Genomic DNA, 19,280 nt, shown 5'->3' with positions numbered 1-19,280 from the left:
AACTTGAATAATTTTAATGGAATTCTACTTCAGCAGAAGAAAGCAATTAGAACTGTAATAAACCTAAAACTAAAACAGATTTGATTATACATATTAATAGTTTGTTCATGACTGAAAACAATTAAACACATAATTGACAATAGTGATTACTCTTAATTAATATTCAATCATGGCTACACCACATGTTACAATATAATAATTTATCATCACAAATTAGTTTTTTTTTTAAGAAATTACATACATGGATAACAAGCTTTTTGCTAGATTGCCTGTGGAATTGCTGTCAAACCGTAAACTCCTTTGATAAAGTCTTTAAAACAATATTTAAGTAACAAGTTTATTTATTTATTCCAAGAGTTCTTTGAAGATTAAGTATTATAATGTTTATTATAAGAGTTGCTTGCAGTCAACTTGAATGTTACATACAGTACTGATTGATAGAATATAAAAATATGTCCTTTGTAAGACTGTCTGGATCTGTGAGTTTCACTTCTCTTTTGTTTTAATGAAATGTGTATCTATTTAATTGGGTACCATTACACATACAGTACTGTACCATTACTGAATAAAGATATATTGAATTAGATTGCTTTGAATATTTCAGTAGAACTAAATTCCTGGAAAGCCGGCGATTGAACCAAAAGGCGATTAATTCTAAGGCAGTTTAGGGAACAGTGAAAATTGAGCTCACAATGAGTACAAAAAAATCATTTGTTTAGGCGGTCAGAAAAAACAAATAGGCAGCCCCTTGATAACTTTTCTTGAGTAGCAATGCTGAAGGTAATGATTATTCAAACCAAAATGTCTCACACATTTTCATACATGGATGGTCTACTTTACACCGGAATCAAATGAAGAGTCTACGGAATAGACATTCCATATCAACCAAGAAAGTGAAATTCAAGGAGACATTATTATTTTCAGCTCAGAAAATCACTGAACTTACTATGTTTTGAGACAGGTACGAGGTATGCTTATTGGTTTTTTCTTATTGGTGACACGATCAATTCCAAAATATACTTTGAGACCTTAAAATGCAATTCAAAGTAAAAATTGAGGCGTACTGATTTAAGAGATTGTTTTCCTGCATTACAATACCTGACCACATCAGGCAAAACAAACTGAAGATCTTATCCCATGATTTGGCTGAGAACAATATGATTGTCCTCCATACATCACCCAGTGATTAGATGTATTTTTGTAACAAGTATCATCTTGGAGTTTAGCACCACAATGACGACAGTAACATTAGAATTACCATGTTGTGTAGTGGCTGTTAAATCAGTAGCAAAGTTCTGTGACAATGTCTATACAAAAGTTTGTTGTTCTATATGATAACTACCTTAATATTGATGGAAATTATGTGAGAAAAGTAGGTAATACTTCAGATGCTTTCATGTAAACATAAAATATTCACAAAATTTACTTTTTTTTGTATATACCAAAATGGTACTTATTTAATAACAGTTAAAGAAATTTGCTGTTTGTTTGTTTTCCTTGTTCTATTTTAACCATATTATAATAAGAAGCGTAATATTTCTCTAGTGCATTTAGATTGGGAGCCAATAAGAAATTTGCATTGTATAAACAAACAACTTAGTTTCTCCTGAAATTGGCATAAGAATTTCCTTCTAATAAAAAATTTAGTCATCATCTCCACAATTTCTGTGGGGGTCAAAATCGAAGGGAATTTGTGTTAAAATTATCAAACCTAAACGTTTTTACAGGTCATAAATTTTTAGCTTGACAAGCTTAAAACAAATTATTAGGTTTTTAACTGTATATAGTTACAAAAATGACCTATGTGTTACAATATGTAAAATATAGGTTATATATATGTAACCTTTGGTATATTTAAATTTTTGATACCCTTCCTTTTCGACCTCCACCAAAACTAGCACGGCTTTTAAGAGAACAACTCATTACAATTATATGGGATTGTAACATTGTAACATGTTTGATCCCGCTTTGTGTATTTTTAAAATTTTACTGCTCTTGAACTGTATCCTCCAATGTGTTTATAAACCGATGGCAGATGAAAATTAATACATGCTATGTTTGCAGCCCATATTTTTGAATCGTACATTGACGTACATGCGAGGACGTATGTCCCGGTCAAACAAGTCTCGGAAGGCATTCCGCATAGACTCTCTACTGGAACGTGTGGAGCGAGCGCAGAGTGTTGGCCAACATCCAATGTCGGGCTATATGACTCTCACCTTTCTGGGCTTCTACGATAAAAAGGGTACGTTGCAATAGTTTAAATTCAATCTTAATTCCAAGTGTTCTCTTGATTCCTGCTATATTTGAACACTTGCAGATAGAAAATACAAAAACTTTAAAATTGTATTATACAAAATTTTGATTGACTTTTGAGTTCGTAGAGATCAAATATACTTTAATACACATATAAAGTAATAATTACACTTCTCCCATCTAAAATACTGTGGTACCCATTGAATACAATCTAAAATAAAAATTATTGTAAATACATTTTTATACTTTCAGTCAGTAGTCTTAGTTCAGATTTTAGTTCATTAGCATGACATTCTCGTGGTATTACTGAGGTGAGTTACTTAACTACTATGCTGTGCATCACATATTTTTATTATGTCCATCTGAATAAAACTAAAACTGTTACATGTTTAATATTTCTAACTATTTTTTTACTTATAGCGTAATATTATCAAAGTTATTTTAATGTGCATTTCACTATAAAAATATCATCTTAAACATGAAGTGGGTGGCCCTTTTATGTCTAAACTAGCGGGCCCGGCGCGCTTTGCTGCGCATTTCAATAATTTTTTGCAAAAGTTGCCCGCGGCTTCGCACGCAATTTCCCGTTGAAAACAGTACACTATATTCACTTATTCTTTTTCTATCACATTCTAAACATTGCTGAGATAATTGATAGTCGTTCCATCGTGAGCCTCTTGGGCGTATTATGAAGGTATGTACCATATTCCTGCCTCTATCTAGCTGTTACCCACGGCTTCGCACGCAAATCTTAAGAACCGAAGTCCTTATATTACTTAGTAAATTTTTTTTTTTACTATAATAAATTTTAGATTAAATTAGTTATATCTCCGATGCCACGATTGAGCTTGCTTTGTTGTCTCGATCGAGAGAATATGTACACACGGAGTTTTGAGAACCATACTTCTGTCAAAAAAAAACAACTAAGGTTGATTTTATAACATTCTTTATATTTGTAGCCAACGTAAGATAGTAATTATGATATCTGCATTACTCTTCTGATCAAGCATGAGCATGGTTTATATTAAATAAATATTGCAGTTAAAGGTGAATTTTTACGTCAAATTTGAATTGTATTATCTGGATAGTAAAGTCTATGTTTAACAGTGATTGCAAAAACAGTTTAAACAAAATTTGTCGTTTCTCTTAAGCTTACTCTATGCTTTAAAACTATAAGTGTAATATATGTTTACAAAGAACAGCTGATTAAAAATTTGAAAAGACGTTAACATATGTTTGCTGCAATGCATTTCTTATGGGTATTTCTGTAACCAGTGGGGCGGAATCCTGAATCGGGAAAGGGATGGGCATAGCTTATAAACCTTCTCCGTGGAAAAATACATATCCGTACAAATTTTCATCATGATCGGTCCAATAGTTCACGATTCCATAAAGGACAAACATACAAACATTCATTTTTATATATATAGATTGGACATCTATCAATTAGTTTGTTGTAAGAAACACTGTCAAAAGATTTATATATATTTATAGTCTATTTATAAATGTACAATAATTATCTATCTACTATCCTTAAATAATCTGTTGATGTTTGGTAACTAGTTTATTCTGGATTTATCCAGGTGGCAGCAATGAAGATGCTGTAAAGGTGGAAACTCTTCTACTCAAAATTTGCCACAAGAAGAGGAAAGAGAGTTCGTGCCCTGTTCAAACGGTAAATTTAATATTAACTGACCTAAGATCTTAAAGATTATATCGAAGTACAGGGGTTATACACCAATAAATAAATCTCAGCCTTTCAGGGCTGATAATACTGATTTATTATTACACTGTGATGTAACATACTGACGTCTTGTCTGGTACAAATATCAAATATCGTTGACTAAATTTACATAGCCTTTAGTCAACATAGTCTTTCACTCCTAAACCCTGAAAACTTCCTTTATAACATCATAAACTTCTTGAATAATTTTCATAATAAAAATATTTCCCTTTAACTGGATTACGGATCCCTTTAATTCCATGTTGATGACTATGAAGTGTTACTACCACGAAACTTGACAACCACAAATATTGACTATGAAGTGTAAGGATGATCACAAAATGTTGATGACCACAAATCCGCCTAAAACAACCCCAAACTAATTAGCTTTAAGCCAAGACATTAAATAATAAAAAAGAATCTACTTCACCAGAAGGGTTAAGCATGTACAACTTCATTGCTGGTTTTGATTATCAAACCATAAAGGTAAGAACTGAATTACTTTTATTATTTACTATGCAATATGTTAATATAAATATTTGTAAGTAGCTCTCAGCTTATTAATTATTACTTTCCATAAAATTAATATTGATAGAGCTCACAGTATTTAGCTTCGTAGTTGAGACAGGCTAATTAGATTAGGTGCAACTCAGGAAGGAATGGTGGTGACAGTGGCTACTACAGTAAGTAGCTCTCAGCTTAATAATTATTACTTTCCACAAAATTAATATTGATAGAGCTCACAGTATTTAGCTTCGTAGTTGAGACAGGCTAATTAGATTAGGTGCAACTCAGGAAGGAATGGTGGTGACAGTGGCTACTACAGTAAGTAGCTCTCAGCTTAATAATTATTACTTTCCACAAAAATAATATTGATAGAGCTCACAGTATTTAGCTTCGTAGTTGAGACAGGCTAATTAGATTAGGTGCAACTCAGGAAGGAATGGTGGTGACAGTGGCTACTACAGTAAGTAGCTCTCAGCTTATTAATTATTACTTTCCATAAAATTAATATTGATAGAGCTCACAGTATTTAGCTTCGTAGTTGAGACAGGCTAATTAGATTAGGTGCAACTCAGGAAGGAATGGTGGTGACAGTGGCTACTACAGTAAGTAGCTCTCAGCTTAATAATTATTACTTTCCATAAAATTAATATTGATAGAGCTCACAGTATTTAGCTTCGTAGTTGAGACAGGCTAATTAGATTAGGTACAACTCCGGAAGGAATGGTGGTGACAGTGGCTACTACAGTAAGTAGCTCTCAGCTTAATAATTATTACTTTCCATAAAATTAATATTGATAGAGCTCACAGTATTTAGCTTCGTAGTTGAGACAGGCTAATTAGATTAGGTACAACTCCGGAAGGAATGGTGGTGACAGTGGCTACTACAGTAAGTAGCTCTCAGCTTAATAATTATTACTTTCCATAAAATTAATATTGATAGAGCTCACAGTATTTAGCTTCGTAGTTGAGACAGGCTAATTAGATTAGGTGCAACTCAGGAAGGAATGGTGGTGACAGTGGCTACTACAGTAAGTAGCTCTCAGCTTAATAATTATTACTTTCCATAAAATTAATATTGATAGAGCTCACAGTATTTAGCTTCGTAGTTGAGACAGGCTAATTAGATTAGGTGCAACTCAGGAAGGAATGGTGGTGACAGTGGCTACTACAGTAAGTAGCTCTCAGCTTAATAATTATTACTTTCCATAAAATTAATATTGATAGAGCTCACAGTATTTAGCTTCGTAGTTGAGACAGGCTAATTAGATTAGGTACAACTCCGGAAGGAATGGTGGTGACAGTGGCTACTACAGTAAGTAGCTCTCAGCTTAATAATTATTACTTTCCATAAAATTAATATTGATAGAGCTCACAGTATTTAGCTTCGTAGTTGAGACAGGCTAATTAGATTAGGTACAACTCCGGAAGGAATGGTGGTGACAGTGGCTACTACAGTAATTGTACAAAAGAAAAAGAGTGTGGAAGGACACAGTTTTCTCATTAGGCAGCAATACAGACAGCTTCCATAAATATAGTTGCCCACACTCTTTCCTTGTTTCAGGCCAATATGAAACCTTGTTTCGGAACAAAAAAAGAAGCTTTTGCATAAGAACTCCTTAATTGAATGGATTAGCCGTTAACAGAATTGTGTTAAATAATGCATTATATTTCAGTTAGGTATCAGCTGAGAGGTATAATCACTCTACCTATTGATGTGCTTTTTGAAAATCTTTACAACAATACTAACAACTAAAAAAAAATGTAAAATAGGGTCCATATTCATTTTATGGGATTTTAATACACTACGTAAATTAACCCTAGAACTGGCGGTCATTTCATCCTGTAGTGTCGGGCTGTTTTGGAGCTTCGCGCAAGGTTTTTTTAAAAAAATTATTAAAAATATAAAATAAAAGCAATATAAATAAGAGTATATATTTTTGTGTTCAGAATTAAACGTAGAATTGCACTATATTGTAAAATTAACCATCAAAAATTTTCTAATAAACACTTTTTTTAATCAAATATAAAATTTACGAAAAATATTTCTTAAATTTGGGGGGGACCATACCTAGCAAATGAAGTTATAGTGAGAAATATTTATAAGTGAGATAGCCATTCTGTGTCAAATTTTATCTAGTTTCAGAAAAACATAAACATTATACACATTTATGAAAGCATCATAAAGCTATAGAACAAAAAGCAGCGATGCGTATAAATTCTGAAAATCGGGTGTACACGTAAGACTTTGGTAAAACAAGTTTTTGCTAATACATTTATCTATGAATACATGTTATTTTGCATATTTTATTACTTAGAATAAAATAGAATATACAGTAGTAATGAAATAATTACCATAAATTATTTTTTTGAAAAGTAAAAAAGTTAAATTTTTCCATTATTCAAAAATTTTGCGAAACATTTTCATTCAGCAAAATATAAAATAGTTTCTAAAGCTTGTACTATATCAAAATTTATAAATTTATGGTTTATAAGTAATAGGAAATATTATGTAGTTAGAAAACTATAAATAACTAAAGATATTGAAAAAATATAGAATAACCCAAACAGTTATTATATATAACCAAAGAAATTACAGGCAATATATATATTATTGTGAAAACTATCTATTTACCAAAAATAAATAGTTACTTCAGAGCTAAAAGAGTGCTATAAATAACGTTTAGTAAGTGAAAACAATAACAAACTATGTGAAATGAATTTTAGCCAAGTCATTTTGCCATAGCCTACACAAAGCCGGTAATTTCTCAAACATATTTCAGTAAATAGAAATTGATTTATTCTAAAAATATATATGTTTACACTACTACGACATCAAACAACACACTACACATTAAATACGACACTAAAACACGCGTAAAACTATTAAAAACTTACAAATATCCACAGCTCGGCACGAAAGTGATACGGAACGGCAGCGGCAATATGGCGGTCACAACAAACGGCGTCGCGTTTTCTTTTACGTTCAAAAATAACAAGCTTGCTACGTCATAACCATAATACAAAGAGGAATAAAACTCCTCTGTTCCTTAGAATTTTTTCTTCCCGAATCCAATGGTGCATGAATTATATCGATACGTTACCGGAGTATATTATAAAAAGTAATTATACGAGGGAATGTTTGATCGACAAAATTTTGACTGTTAACACCACAAAAGCGGCATTAACCGACATAATTATGTCGATTAACAGTTCTAGGGTTAAAAGAATAAAATGTGACCTCACTTTTCTGGTATAGGTTTTTTTACTTAATAACTGATTAAGTAAAGAGTCGATTAAAAATAGGAATCTTTTAGTTAGGGATAGAAAATATAGTACTATTTTGGCACTACTTTAACTTGTGTTTTCTTTTATTTATTTTGTTTCTCTTTCATATATAGTAGAAAGTGTTATAGTGGTTCTCAAAACTCTATTATAGAAATATCAGATTTGAGAAATTAGAGCTACAACAGTTATATTTCAGAATTGGTCATATGTATGTAACTATATGAATGGATCAAGTGACTACATTTGTCAAGCAGATCTACACTTTAGTGAATTATGTTGTTAATTTAAATTTAACTAGTAACATGTTTTTAGTAAAAAAGCAAAAAAGTAAAAATAAAATACGGTTTTGTAAATGTTTTAAAACTATTTATTAGATGCCAGTATAGTATCAACTGTGTTCCTCTAAATATTTACATAACAGTTTATTAAAATATTGTTTTAATGTTTCTACCAATTTCAACTAAACTTTCACTATATATAGCCCATTAAGAGTATCACAAGAGAAAAATATGAACAAAAAATTGGACTGATGATGACTCATACCACGGACATGCCCTAAAGGCAAAACGAGTTGGTGCAGCCACGAATAGGCTGTTGCTGAAGGAAAAACTTATACTTACAAATATAATATTTCAGTTCCCATAATGGAGTTTATAAAGCCAGTCTTCAAAAATCTTTCAAAGATTTATTTTTGTTTTTAAGTCTCCATGATAAGAAACAAAATTCTAATGAAAGTTTCAACACTGTGATTTGGTTGTTGTTACAAAAAATTGGCATTGTTGGTTTAAAAAAATCTACATTTTGGTTGTTTGATGCTGTATCATCTTAACAGTGGAAATGCAACTAAGTGTATGATTTTTATAAATTTAGGCATAAACATTGGAAAAAACAATCATTAGTATGAAAAAATGGATGAACGCACAATCCAGGATTTCGAACGCAACTCACCAGACATGAAAAAACTACCAAGACAGAAGAAAAGTCAAGTTGGAGGACACTAAAGAAGACCCTGATGATCCAAGCTAACGAGCTGGCATGTTTTAAATAATAAAGGTTCTGTTAACACAAGTTTTACATTAATTTTTGTTCATTTATTTCTTTTGTCGCCGTTTCCTGAAAACAGTGTTTTTATAATTTGGTGCACGGTTTTCTCAGGAAGTACTGCGTATAATTGAACCAAATTCTTACCACATATTCTTCACATCCTGATGCACACTTTAACGTGGGGAAATGACAAAATTACTTTTCTTTTTCAATTTAGAACAATAATTTGTAAGTCTAATTTGTTTGAATACATTTCATATAACATTTGAAAATCTAAAAAATAATTTATGTATTCTTTTTGAAATCCACATGATAAAGTGTACTACTATATGTAAAGAATACATGTTGAAGATTTTGTTGAAATATCTCTGATGGTTTCTGACAAAACTGTAAACAAAATATACAAAATAACATGGAGAAGATACAACCCTCTTGGTCCCCTTAAATCTTTAAAATGACATAAACAACGTATTCATGAAGGTCGCTTTTTAAATATAAATTTATTTTTTATGCACAACAATAAAATATCAACGATGAGGATTATAACACCATATGAACTTAGATTTTATAGAACTGTCTGATAATGTTAAAGCGGTGAAATGACATTTCTAATATTTGAAAGAAGAAAGACAGTGCATTATTTTGACATTATTTATTGTGAAACAGGGTACTTCCCGTGAATTTTCATTTGTCACGGCTGCCAACCCGGGTGCACTGTTGTTACAGAAGTCACTGGGCACCAGCTTCGTAGCTTACAACCCACCTGAGGATAGTCTGACGAAGGTGCCGGCCTTGTCTATCCCCACAGAATGCTTCAGTCTTACTGAGGGGAACCAGGTCAAGTCCTACCATCTGCTTCTGCGAGTTGGACCCCACAACCCCATCCCCAACGGGGACATTGACTCCGGTATGTAGTACCTGTCAATTGTAACTTTACTATACAATACAGCCTTAATATCATACTGCCCAGTAACTATCATGTGTTTTTGCAACTGAAGAAGCATCTTCAGTGCCGAGATGATGACAATAGTGTCAAAATGATCGTATTGAAGTCATTGTCCTATCATGACAGCATACAACAGGGTTGTTGTTCAATATGATAAGTGCCTTTTTAATATTGGTGGAAATTATTTAGAAAGTAGATTAAAGTGTAGGCTTTCATTTAAAAATAATATTGTTACAAAGAGTTTACCTGTTTTTTAATATATCAAAATGGTACTCACAGTACTTAAAATTACAAGCCTCTTACATTATATTTTTGTTTGTAACCTTTCAAATAATAGTATTATAATAAGCTGTTCTATGAAAAATCTGTGGAATTAACTTTTGCAAGTTTTACCCATTGAAATGTGTCATGATTGATTTCTAGTCAAGCGCACTAGTTGTATATTAGTCACAAGTAGTGTTCCCATTGTAGTAGCTGCTTGAACACTGAATGTTTGCAATAACAAGCTGTCTCGTTGGTTGTACAGAGCCGCCACACAAGAGAAGGAAGTCAGTGAAAGGTGATGGGGAGGGTGAAGAAGGAGGCTGGCACCAGTACGGCACTGACCTCATCATCTACGACAAGCAGAACCGTTGCTTGCTGTCCGATGGGGACTATGAGCTGCTGCTGGAGGCTCTCACTCCGGGAGCAAAGATCTCACATGCCCTCTCTGCCTGGGAGTACATCGGACCCATCAAGGAGGTAGAATTAACAGTACAACATGCTGAGCTCCAACACACATTCTTGAATGTTTGCAGTTTGAAACGTACAAGTATTGTTGAACACTAAGTTTAGCTTTCATTGTAGAATTGTATATAACATTTTTTTTATTAATAATTTTCTTAGTTATTTAGTAAGTTTAAAGCTTGGCTTGATTTATAAACAGAATAAATAAAATAACTAACTTTGTTTCTCGAATATAATTTATACTGAAAAACACTTTTTAAGGGGGTTCTTTTTACACCTACAGTATTTCAATTGAACATCTAAATGTTTTTTATGGGAAATGGTCCAAACCCACATACAAATATTTATTGACCTCCCTAGGAACTGTACTTGTGACCTCTCGGTTAGAGAGCCGTATATTAGAGCTGTAGCTATTAATTATAGTACGTGCCCTAATAAGCTCTCTAAACCTTACTATATTGCTGTAAAAACTATGAGTTTTGTTTTCTCAGTTATAATTAAATCGTCTATCGTAAAATTGTGCTGAATTGTGTTCTATAGCTATTTCTTCTTTTGTCTTGCTTGACACTTATTAATTTTAATTTGAGTCTTTGTGGTTCCAATTGGTGCCAGTTTTTTATATCTTTTAAATAACAAAGAGATAGGAGAAATAATGTAATGAATCCTTGGGGTACAGTATGTCTACGTTTATTTGGCTTAGTTTCAGTTTGAACTTGACTTTATAATTTTGTCATTTACAAAATTTATTTTTACAAATATAACTAGGACCGTTTTAAAGATTTGTTGAATGCTAATTTTTTTACATTAACTAGCAATAAAGAACAATCAACACTGTTGAAAACGTTTAATAAATGAGTCAGGAAACTCATAGTGAATAGTTGTTTTATGTTTTCTTGTAGAAAAACTTGCTTTAGTATTTAAAACAATGGGATTACTCTGCTGTAAGGGGTGTGTCCAAGCTGCTTAATATAATTTGTTATGTGTCGATTGATTGTCCAATGGCCTTTAAGATCTTTGATCATGAGTAATTATATCAATAGAGGTATTAGTGAAGATATATCTATAAAGTGATCAGATAAAATCCTGTCTCACATACTCCCGTTCAAAGATCAGACTGTGCATGTATACAAGCTGAAGTGTTAAGTTTTCCAAAGTGCTTATTAAGAATGAAAGCTACACCATCATTCATCTATATGGCTTTCCTGGAATTTGGATAAATGCCAATAATAACAAGCGTGAAAGCATTTGATTAATTTACTTTTGACGATAAAGATCATCACATCTAATTATTTCACTTATTTGTACTTTTGGCATTATAGTCAATAACTTTATTGAGGCCTTCATGAATGAGATGATAAAATTGTGAAAGATCACTCTTTAGAATGGTGGGGAATCAAAATAAATTGTATTCTATTTTGGGTATCAAATTTTTCTTTGAAAATTATTTTTCAATATGTTTTCTTGCTAGGACCAAGCAGACCAGTTGTCTTCATCATTTGAACAGTTCAGTACAGGCCCTACGCTGAAGTTTCGACTGAGATGGTCGAGGGAACCGGTCACCAAACTTGTCGACCGACCCAAACTTGTGAATCCTGCAGTGGAAGATACGTTAGATACCAACAGCAACAAGGAAAATGATAGGCCAGGTCAGTGTTACCACTTATCTGTCATTAATCGTGGAACATTCTAACTTATTTTCTTATTTTAGACAGTTTGGAGTGTAATATGATCTGAACAATGTTGTGAAGATAAACTTGTTGGTCCTATGGAGGATTTCAAATTTTACCATATCTAAAAATAACTGATGAAACAATTGGGATCAAAATTTTTTATATATATATGTACAGCCACTTAAAGTATCAAACTATACTAAAGAAAATTTGCATTGTCTGTTTACTGCTATGGAAAGAATTAACATTGAAAGAAAATATTACTGTTCAAGTAAAAAATGTACAAAACAAAGATAGATTGTTACTTTAATTTTATATCTAGGATTATTATGAATATTTGATTGCAATATGTTTTGATGTACATGTAAACCGTTAAATGGTTTAGACAGTAAATTTTACCGTCTCACTTTTGCTTTATCGGTAGTTTACCAAATTCGCACTAACTATAAACTTGTATCATTAGTTGGTCTCCAGAGAATAATGAATGAAAACTTTCTCCGTAAGCACACATACTATAAGATGTGTGGAAGTTAATGTGATTATCGTATAACGTTTAAAGCGACATAAATAACTTTCTTGCATAAATAACTCTAAATACTTAAAGACCAGAAGTAGCTTTGTAATGATCACTTCTACAAGATCATTCCAGCGTAACCCATGATCTAATTGTGAGCCAAGAAATTTTTAACTATCCATGTATACTATTTTCAATATGTAAACGGTATTGCTAGGTAAATGACAAATGACTTGTCTGTTCCAGCTGAGAAAGAAGACAACAAATGTGAGAACCGCCTTCAGATTGTGTACCAGTTCCTGTACAACAACAACAGCCGGCAGCAGACTGAAGCGTGCGAGGATCTTCACTGTCCGTGGTGTTCGCTGGACTGTACAACACTCTACTGTCTACTCAAACACCTCAAACTGTGTCACTCTAGGTTCACCTTCACTTATGTCGTGAGTACAATTTGAATTTTACAAGGCTAGAGTATGATGGAATTCACTCAGAGGTACTCAGTGACATACTCCCCCATACTACCTACATGCAAGTTTGTCGTAACCTCATCCCCTTTTTAACTACTGCTGAGCTACTAACATGATTCTGATACCTCACTGAGAGGATTTTCAGTAGGTCCCTAATAACAGTTTACCTTATCATTCAATCGCAAACTAATTATGTTCGATTGTAGTAGTAAATGATATTTTCACATGATAAATAAAAACGTCTAGACAAGTAACAGCTAGGGATATACAATTTTGGTGACTGATAGATGAATAATACACATTCTTGTGTTCTTGTGGTAGTCCAATTATTTTAACCCATATTAGTCCAGGTAGTGGAGTGAGACAATGGTGTATAAGTTATTAAAATCAGGTTATGAATAATGAAGAGGTAATATTTTACGTTGGAGCTGTTATTAACAATAAATAGGTATATACCTATTCAGGTGATCATACAATAATTTGCCACATTTGTTATCATAATTTGAATTGCCTTCTTAGTTTGATAGGATGCCTTTATAAATATGTTATGGAAGGAAATGAATACTTACATTAGTTAATTTCTGTGTTGAAATTGTTATGAATCATGTTACACAGCCTATCCCGGGAGGAGCGCGGATCGATGTGGCCATCAATGAATACTATGACGGTTCGTACTCTGGGAGCCCCCAGGATCTCATCTCACAACCACCCGGGATGGCATTCTCGAGAAACGGCCCGGTCCGTCGTACTAGTGTTTCCAACATCCTCGTCTGTTATCCCAAGCGGCCGCAACCCTCGCTGTCTGAGTTTTTGGAATTGGATGAGAACGAATTTGACGGCCAAAGACCTTACATCACTGGCCACAACAGGTAGGTTCAGCTGTCGCTTTTAACTTTTATTTTTAAAATTATAAATATTTTATGTTAATTCATTCTGTTTCGCACCTTACATAAAATGTATTACTTGAGCTATTAATTGTAGGTTTGTACTGTTAAAGATCTGTGTCCTGTGTAGTTACTGAATTACTGGAGGAGAGAAGAATTGAGGAGTCCTGAGGGATTCTTTTGGAATGAGATTAAATAGAACAAGATCAAAATATAAGACATTCTTTACTTTACGTTTTAGTTTTAAATCAAAGCCAGACATTCATTATTCATGTAATGTACTATTTAAACAAGGGTACAGTTTTGAACAGTGTTTTTTTTAATTGAGTTGAGGAGGAAAGACTCATCCAAAGATTAATTAGACCTAAGTAGGAAGACGGTTTTTAAAAAAAATTTTTCTTGGATGTGCCATGGTTTCTTTCCCTTTTGATGCATGGTGTGGAATGAAATCTAAAAATTATACTCCCTTAAATGGGGTTTTCCATGGAATTTTGTTCACAAAATCAGCTTATTGCAACTATTCTCAGTAGAACTTAGGGAAAATTTCTACATAACTAAATCAGTAGCCTATCTCACAAAACACAAAACCTCCCCATTCAAAAGTGTTTATATATGTATACTCTATAATTGAGTTAAGGAAACAATAACTGGCCTAAACAGTTTGAAGCTTGTTACAAAAATTGATCTTATGAATATTATACGTTCAATTGCCAGCTTGTATGCCATTTCGTTTTAGTGTGCAGCCATCCAAACTTTAAAAAATATTCACAACTCCATTATTTATGAACCTAGACAAAGCACAAAAGTTGTCTGGAATACTTTTAGCATTACCTTGACATTTTGTAATGAACATATTTTTTGTATCTCGGAACTGTATATAACAGATATTTTTAGTCTTAGTAATTTATGGAAAAACCCTATCAAGTAGAGATAATCCGGGGTAAGGTTTAACTAAGCTTCTGAGCTGTTTTATCCAGCACATTTTGTGAATATTGTCAAATATTTAAGCACATACTTGTTCTAAGGCATTCTCATGGATAAGAAATTGAGTAATGATAATAAATCATGAGGATTTATCCAAAAATATATTAAGTGCCCACTACAGTAATATTTGTCTAGGTTGTATCACCACACAACCACATGTCTGCCAATCTACCCCAAGGAGATGGACGTGGACAGTGAGGATGAGAATGACCCCAAGTGGCTCCAGGCCAAGACCATGATGATGATTGACGATTTCACAGATGTCAATGAGGGCGAGAAGGAGCTCATGAAAATGTGGAATCTGCATGTGATGCGGCACGGGTGAGTAAGGCAGTCATATGTTGTCAACTGGTGTGGTGAAAATTAAGAGAGATCGATCTTCAGAATTAGTATCATTTATCGCATTTTATGGCTTAACTGTATTGACATACGAGCACTCTTTTATCTGACTATGTAAATAATAATTAAAAGACACTTGTTGATTAGGGTAACTTGTAAGACGGACATTAAGGCCCTAAATTTCTTCTTTTGTACATAATGTTGAAATAAAGTCTTTTGTCGGTGTCAGTGTCATCTTGGAGTCAGAACTTAAAGTCCAGTTAAAAAAATAACAGACCGATTAAACATACTCTTTTATTAACATCAATCCCATTTAGGCCTATTTTGTTATCTTTTTCTTTAATTCATAACAGATATACTTCTTTTCCAAATACTATACTTGGTCCTTTTTTTGACAGACAATATTATTGCCGGTTATTTCTCACTAATTGTAAAAAAATATCTTTACCATTATAGTCTTATCTTAGGCATTGTAATGGAACGAGTTCAAATGTCAATTTTATTACTCAAGTAAGGTATAAATCTTTGGAGTTTGATTATATCTGCATGCTGTTTCCCATGTAAGTTTGAACCAAGTGTAATGAAAACAAAAAATTTGAACTTTTATTTTAGAATTTCAACTTGGAAGAAATTACAACAGAAACTATTTACTCTTAGAAGAATAGGTTTTATAAACAAGAGTGTACACAAAATAGTGCATAACTGCCTAAAAATAGTTTAAAGCCTATTTTTGAACACAAATAAGGTGTCACTCACACTGATACAAAGTAGTTATACAAAAAGTATAATTGTATGTGGTTTTTTAAGGCAAGTAATTGCTAAAATTAAAAAAATTATCTTCAGAAAAATTACACCTGAGATTGTGTAATCTTAAATAAAGATTATTAGATTGGCTAGGCTATGTAGTTTTTGTTAGGATAACTATTCAGAAATCATTTTAGTTTATTCTTCTTACACAAAATAAATTCTTTACCTTTTTTCTAATATTATCCTTATATATTTCTTGTATCCTTATATATCATCTTCTAGTTCTTGTTTCTAGTTTCTTGTTCTTTTTTTTGTATTATTATTATTTATCTATTATGGAAAATTAAATCATCTTTAAGAAGTCTTCAATACATTGCAAATTTGTTAATCAATGAATGTTATAGAAATGTGTAATAATGCTTGTCTTATTTTACAATTAACTTCATGTATGTGGTAAGAGACGTATGTAAATATGTGAACCCTAAAATTTTCCTACTCTATTTTGAGAGTCTCTTGTAGCAAATATGAAATATAAAATATGTGGAGTATATCACATTGTTCACAGTGATTGGTGGGCAGAAGTGCCTAGTGACCCCTCTTTATAATAATAACAGAATCTATTTATAGCCTTCTGTATTTCATATGCATGTATGTTTATGATAGATATGGATTTAAGAGGTTTGATTTGGATCAGTTGTTCATGTATGATCTCTCTTATAGCAATGGTTGAGTAATCAAATTGAATATATCTGCATGTGTTGGAACAGTTACGTAGGCGACTGCCAGATACCGCTGGCCTGTTCCATGTTCCTGCAGGCCAAGGGACAGGAGTTGCTCAAGAAGAACCTCTACCGCAACTACGTGTTGCACCTGTGTAACTTGTTTGACTTTGGACTGGTGGGATCGGCTATTGTCTACACCACCATCAAACGGCTACAGGATCTCGTCAAGGAGGGTGGTGACGAGAGTAAGGTCAGTGCCCTCATCACCTGTGAGATAGTGTGTGTACTTTATAATTAGTGCTGTACTAATTCCATAAACATATATTCTAATCTCAAATTCAATGTCTTAATTCCAAATTAAAGTCCAATTCCTGTGGTATTTGTTACTGAGATATAATATAGCCCGATTCCATAAATATTTTATTAAAATTTTTACTAGGACTGGAGCAATACCAAAAAGATTTGATTCCGATACCAATACCAAAATGTTGTCTCGATTCTGGAATGTGATACCGATCCCTGAATAAATAATAATAACTAAATAGTAACTACAGAATCTGGTGAGGATAGGAAGAGCCGGCTTAACTTCGCCAGAATGGAAGGATTTTCCTTTTACTCGTGATAGATACATTAAAAAGGACACACTCTATGTAGAAGAACTGGAATAAATATCTTCCAGTCTGGTAAAGTTCAGTCAGCTCTTCCTTTCCTATCTAAATTCTCATGTTAAAACCTGGCTTTATGCCTTCTTTAGCCATAAATAGTAACTAAGACTAAGACTAAGACTATAATACACTAACTAGATTTGTTTTGTTACCATAAAAAAAATCTAGCCATCAAAAACTTTCAGACATTAACCATGATAAACATTTTAAAACATAAACATACATGTATTCTAGTAGAGAACATATTTACACAACTACACAAATTACAAGATAAACATTAATTAGAACGTCTGTTTACTACTGAGAAGTAGATGTCTGTGCATAGACAAAATGGACAACTGCGATGCACAAACATACATAGATGTAGAAAATAGAAACTGCAAGCGAAAGACTATGTACAAAACTAGTATAATTTTGTAATCCATCTATGTTTTTCATACATTAAACACAACAATAACACATTTTAGTAATTTGCGTAATGCCAATCAGCTGTGGTCCGAGGATAGACTTTTTGGAAGATCCAGTGAATTCAAGATTAAGCTTCGACATACATCACAGCTGTGATATTGTGACATGGTTAATTTCCAACTTTATTTTAAGTACTTCTGGTATATTTGATTCATTATTTGTCATAAAATACTTTAAAAATATTGGAATCACAATCGAGTGAAAAGAGCCACAGTATTGAGAATGTTCAATTTCTCAAATACAACTATAAATTGAGCAATTGAGTATCAGAATCGACCCATCTGTAATTTGAAAAGGATCGCTGAAAGGATGACATTATAAGAGGAATTCAAAATCATTATTTTAGTGTTTCTTTATTCATTTGTTATACATTATAGATGCTGTCCTGTGCAGTAAAATTTTTAATTATGACGGAGGGATTTACAAGTCGTGCACTTGTGGAGAGGCGCAATAGCTAGTCCTGTACAACAGGGACCACACATTCTGTAAATGGTTTGATTCTGTTCACTAGGTGTTGCAGCAGTCGTGTCACGCTCAGAGGCAGTACTAAGTGACGGAGGGAGCAAGTCGTGCACTAGAGCCGCGCAGACTAGCTAGTCCTGCACAGGGACCACACACTGTAAATGGTTTGATTTTGTTCACTAAGTGTGTTGCAGCAGTCGTGTCACGCTCAGAGGCAGCACTGGGTGACGGAGGGAGCAAGTCGTGCACTAGAGCCGCGCAGACTAGCTAGTCCTGCACAGGGACCACACACTGTAAATGGTTTGATTTTGTTCACTAGGTGTTGCAGCAGTCGTGTCACGCTCAGAGGCAGTACTAAGTGACGGAGGGAGCAAGTCGTGCACTAGAGCCGCGCAGGCTGGCTAGTCCTGCAAAACAACCACACACTGTAAATGGTTTGATTCTGTTCACTAGGTGTTGCAGCAGTCGTGTCACGCTCAGAGGCAGCACTGGGTGACGGAGGGAGCAAGTCGTGCACTAGAGCCGCGCAGGCTAGCTAGTCCTGCACAGGGACCACACACTGTAAATGGTTTGATTCTGTTCACTAGGTGTTGCAGCAGTCGTGTCACGCTCAGAGGCAGCACTGGGTGACGGAGGGAGCAAGTCGTGCACTAGAGCCGCGCAGGCTGGCTAGTCCTGCAAAACAACCACACTCTCTAAATGGTTTGATTCTGTTCACTAGGTGTTGCAGCAGTCGTGTCACGCTCAGAGGCAGCACTGGGTGACGGAGGGAGCAAGTCGTGCACTAGAGCCGTGCAGGCTGGCTAGTCCTGCAAAACAACCACACTCTCTAAATGGTTTGATTCTGTTCACTAGGTGTTGCAGCAGTCGT

The 19,280-nt window shown here is 33.6% G+C and overlaps 1 protein-coding gene across 3 annotated transcripts in view; it reads left to right on the top strand.

Moving 5' to 3' along the window:
* Window positions 1-19,054, top strand: part of LOC124353750 (polycomb protein suz12-A-like) — a 30,606-nt gene extending 11,552 nt beyond the window's left edge. Inside the window, exons 3-12 of one of the 3 annotated variants that reach the window (XM_046803738.1) lie at window positions 2,065-2,245; window positions 3,840-3,931; window positions 9,542-9,722; window positions 10,288-10,502; window positions 11,956-12,133; window positions 12,918-13,111; window positions 13,754-14,007; window positions 15,142-15,327; window positions 16,860-17,064; window positions 18,863-19,054. In XM_046803738.1, the coding sequence (XP_046659694.1) occupies window positions 2,065-2,245; window positions 3,840-3,931; window positions 9,542-9,722; window positions 10,288-10,502; window positions 11,956-12,133; window positions 12,918-13,111; window positions 13,754-14,007; window positions 15,142-15,327; window positions 16,860-17,064; window positions 18,863-19,039 (1,863 nt within the window). In that variant the 3' untranslated portion in view covers window positions 19,040-19,054. Of the gene's footprint in view, window positions 1-2,064; window positions 2,246-3,839; window positions 3,932-9,481; window positions 9,723-10,287; window positions 10,503-11,955; window positions 12,134-12,917; window positions 13,112-13,753; window positions 14,008-15,141; window positions 15,328-16,859; window positions 17,065-18,594; window positions 18,787-18,862 lie in introns of those variants that run through there. The other 2 variants (XM_046803736.1, XM_046803737.1) reach the window with 2 other exon arrangements.
* The last annotated feature ends 226 nt before the right edge of the window (window positions 19,055-19,280 follow it).

The sequence above is a fragment of the Homalodisca vitripennis genome, chromosome 2 (assembly GCF_021130785.1).
Source record: "Homalodisca vitripennis isolate AUS2020 chromosome 2, UT_GWSS_2.1, whole genome shotgun sequence".
In the NCBI taxonomy this organism is placed as follows: domain Eukaryota; kingdom Metazoa; phylum Arthropoda; class Insecta; order Hemiptera; family Cicadellidae; genus Homalodisca; species Homalodisca vitripennis.
The sequence above is the reverse complement of the archived record's forward strand: the minus strand, read 5'-3'. Positions and strand labels throughout refer to the sequence as shown.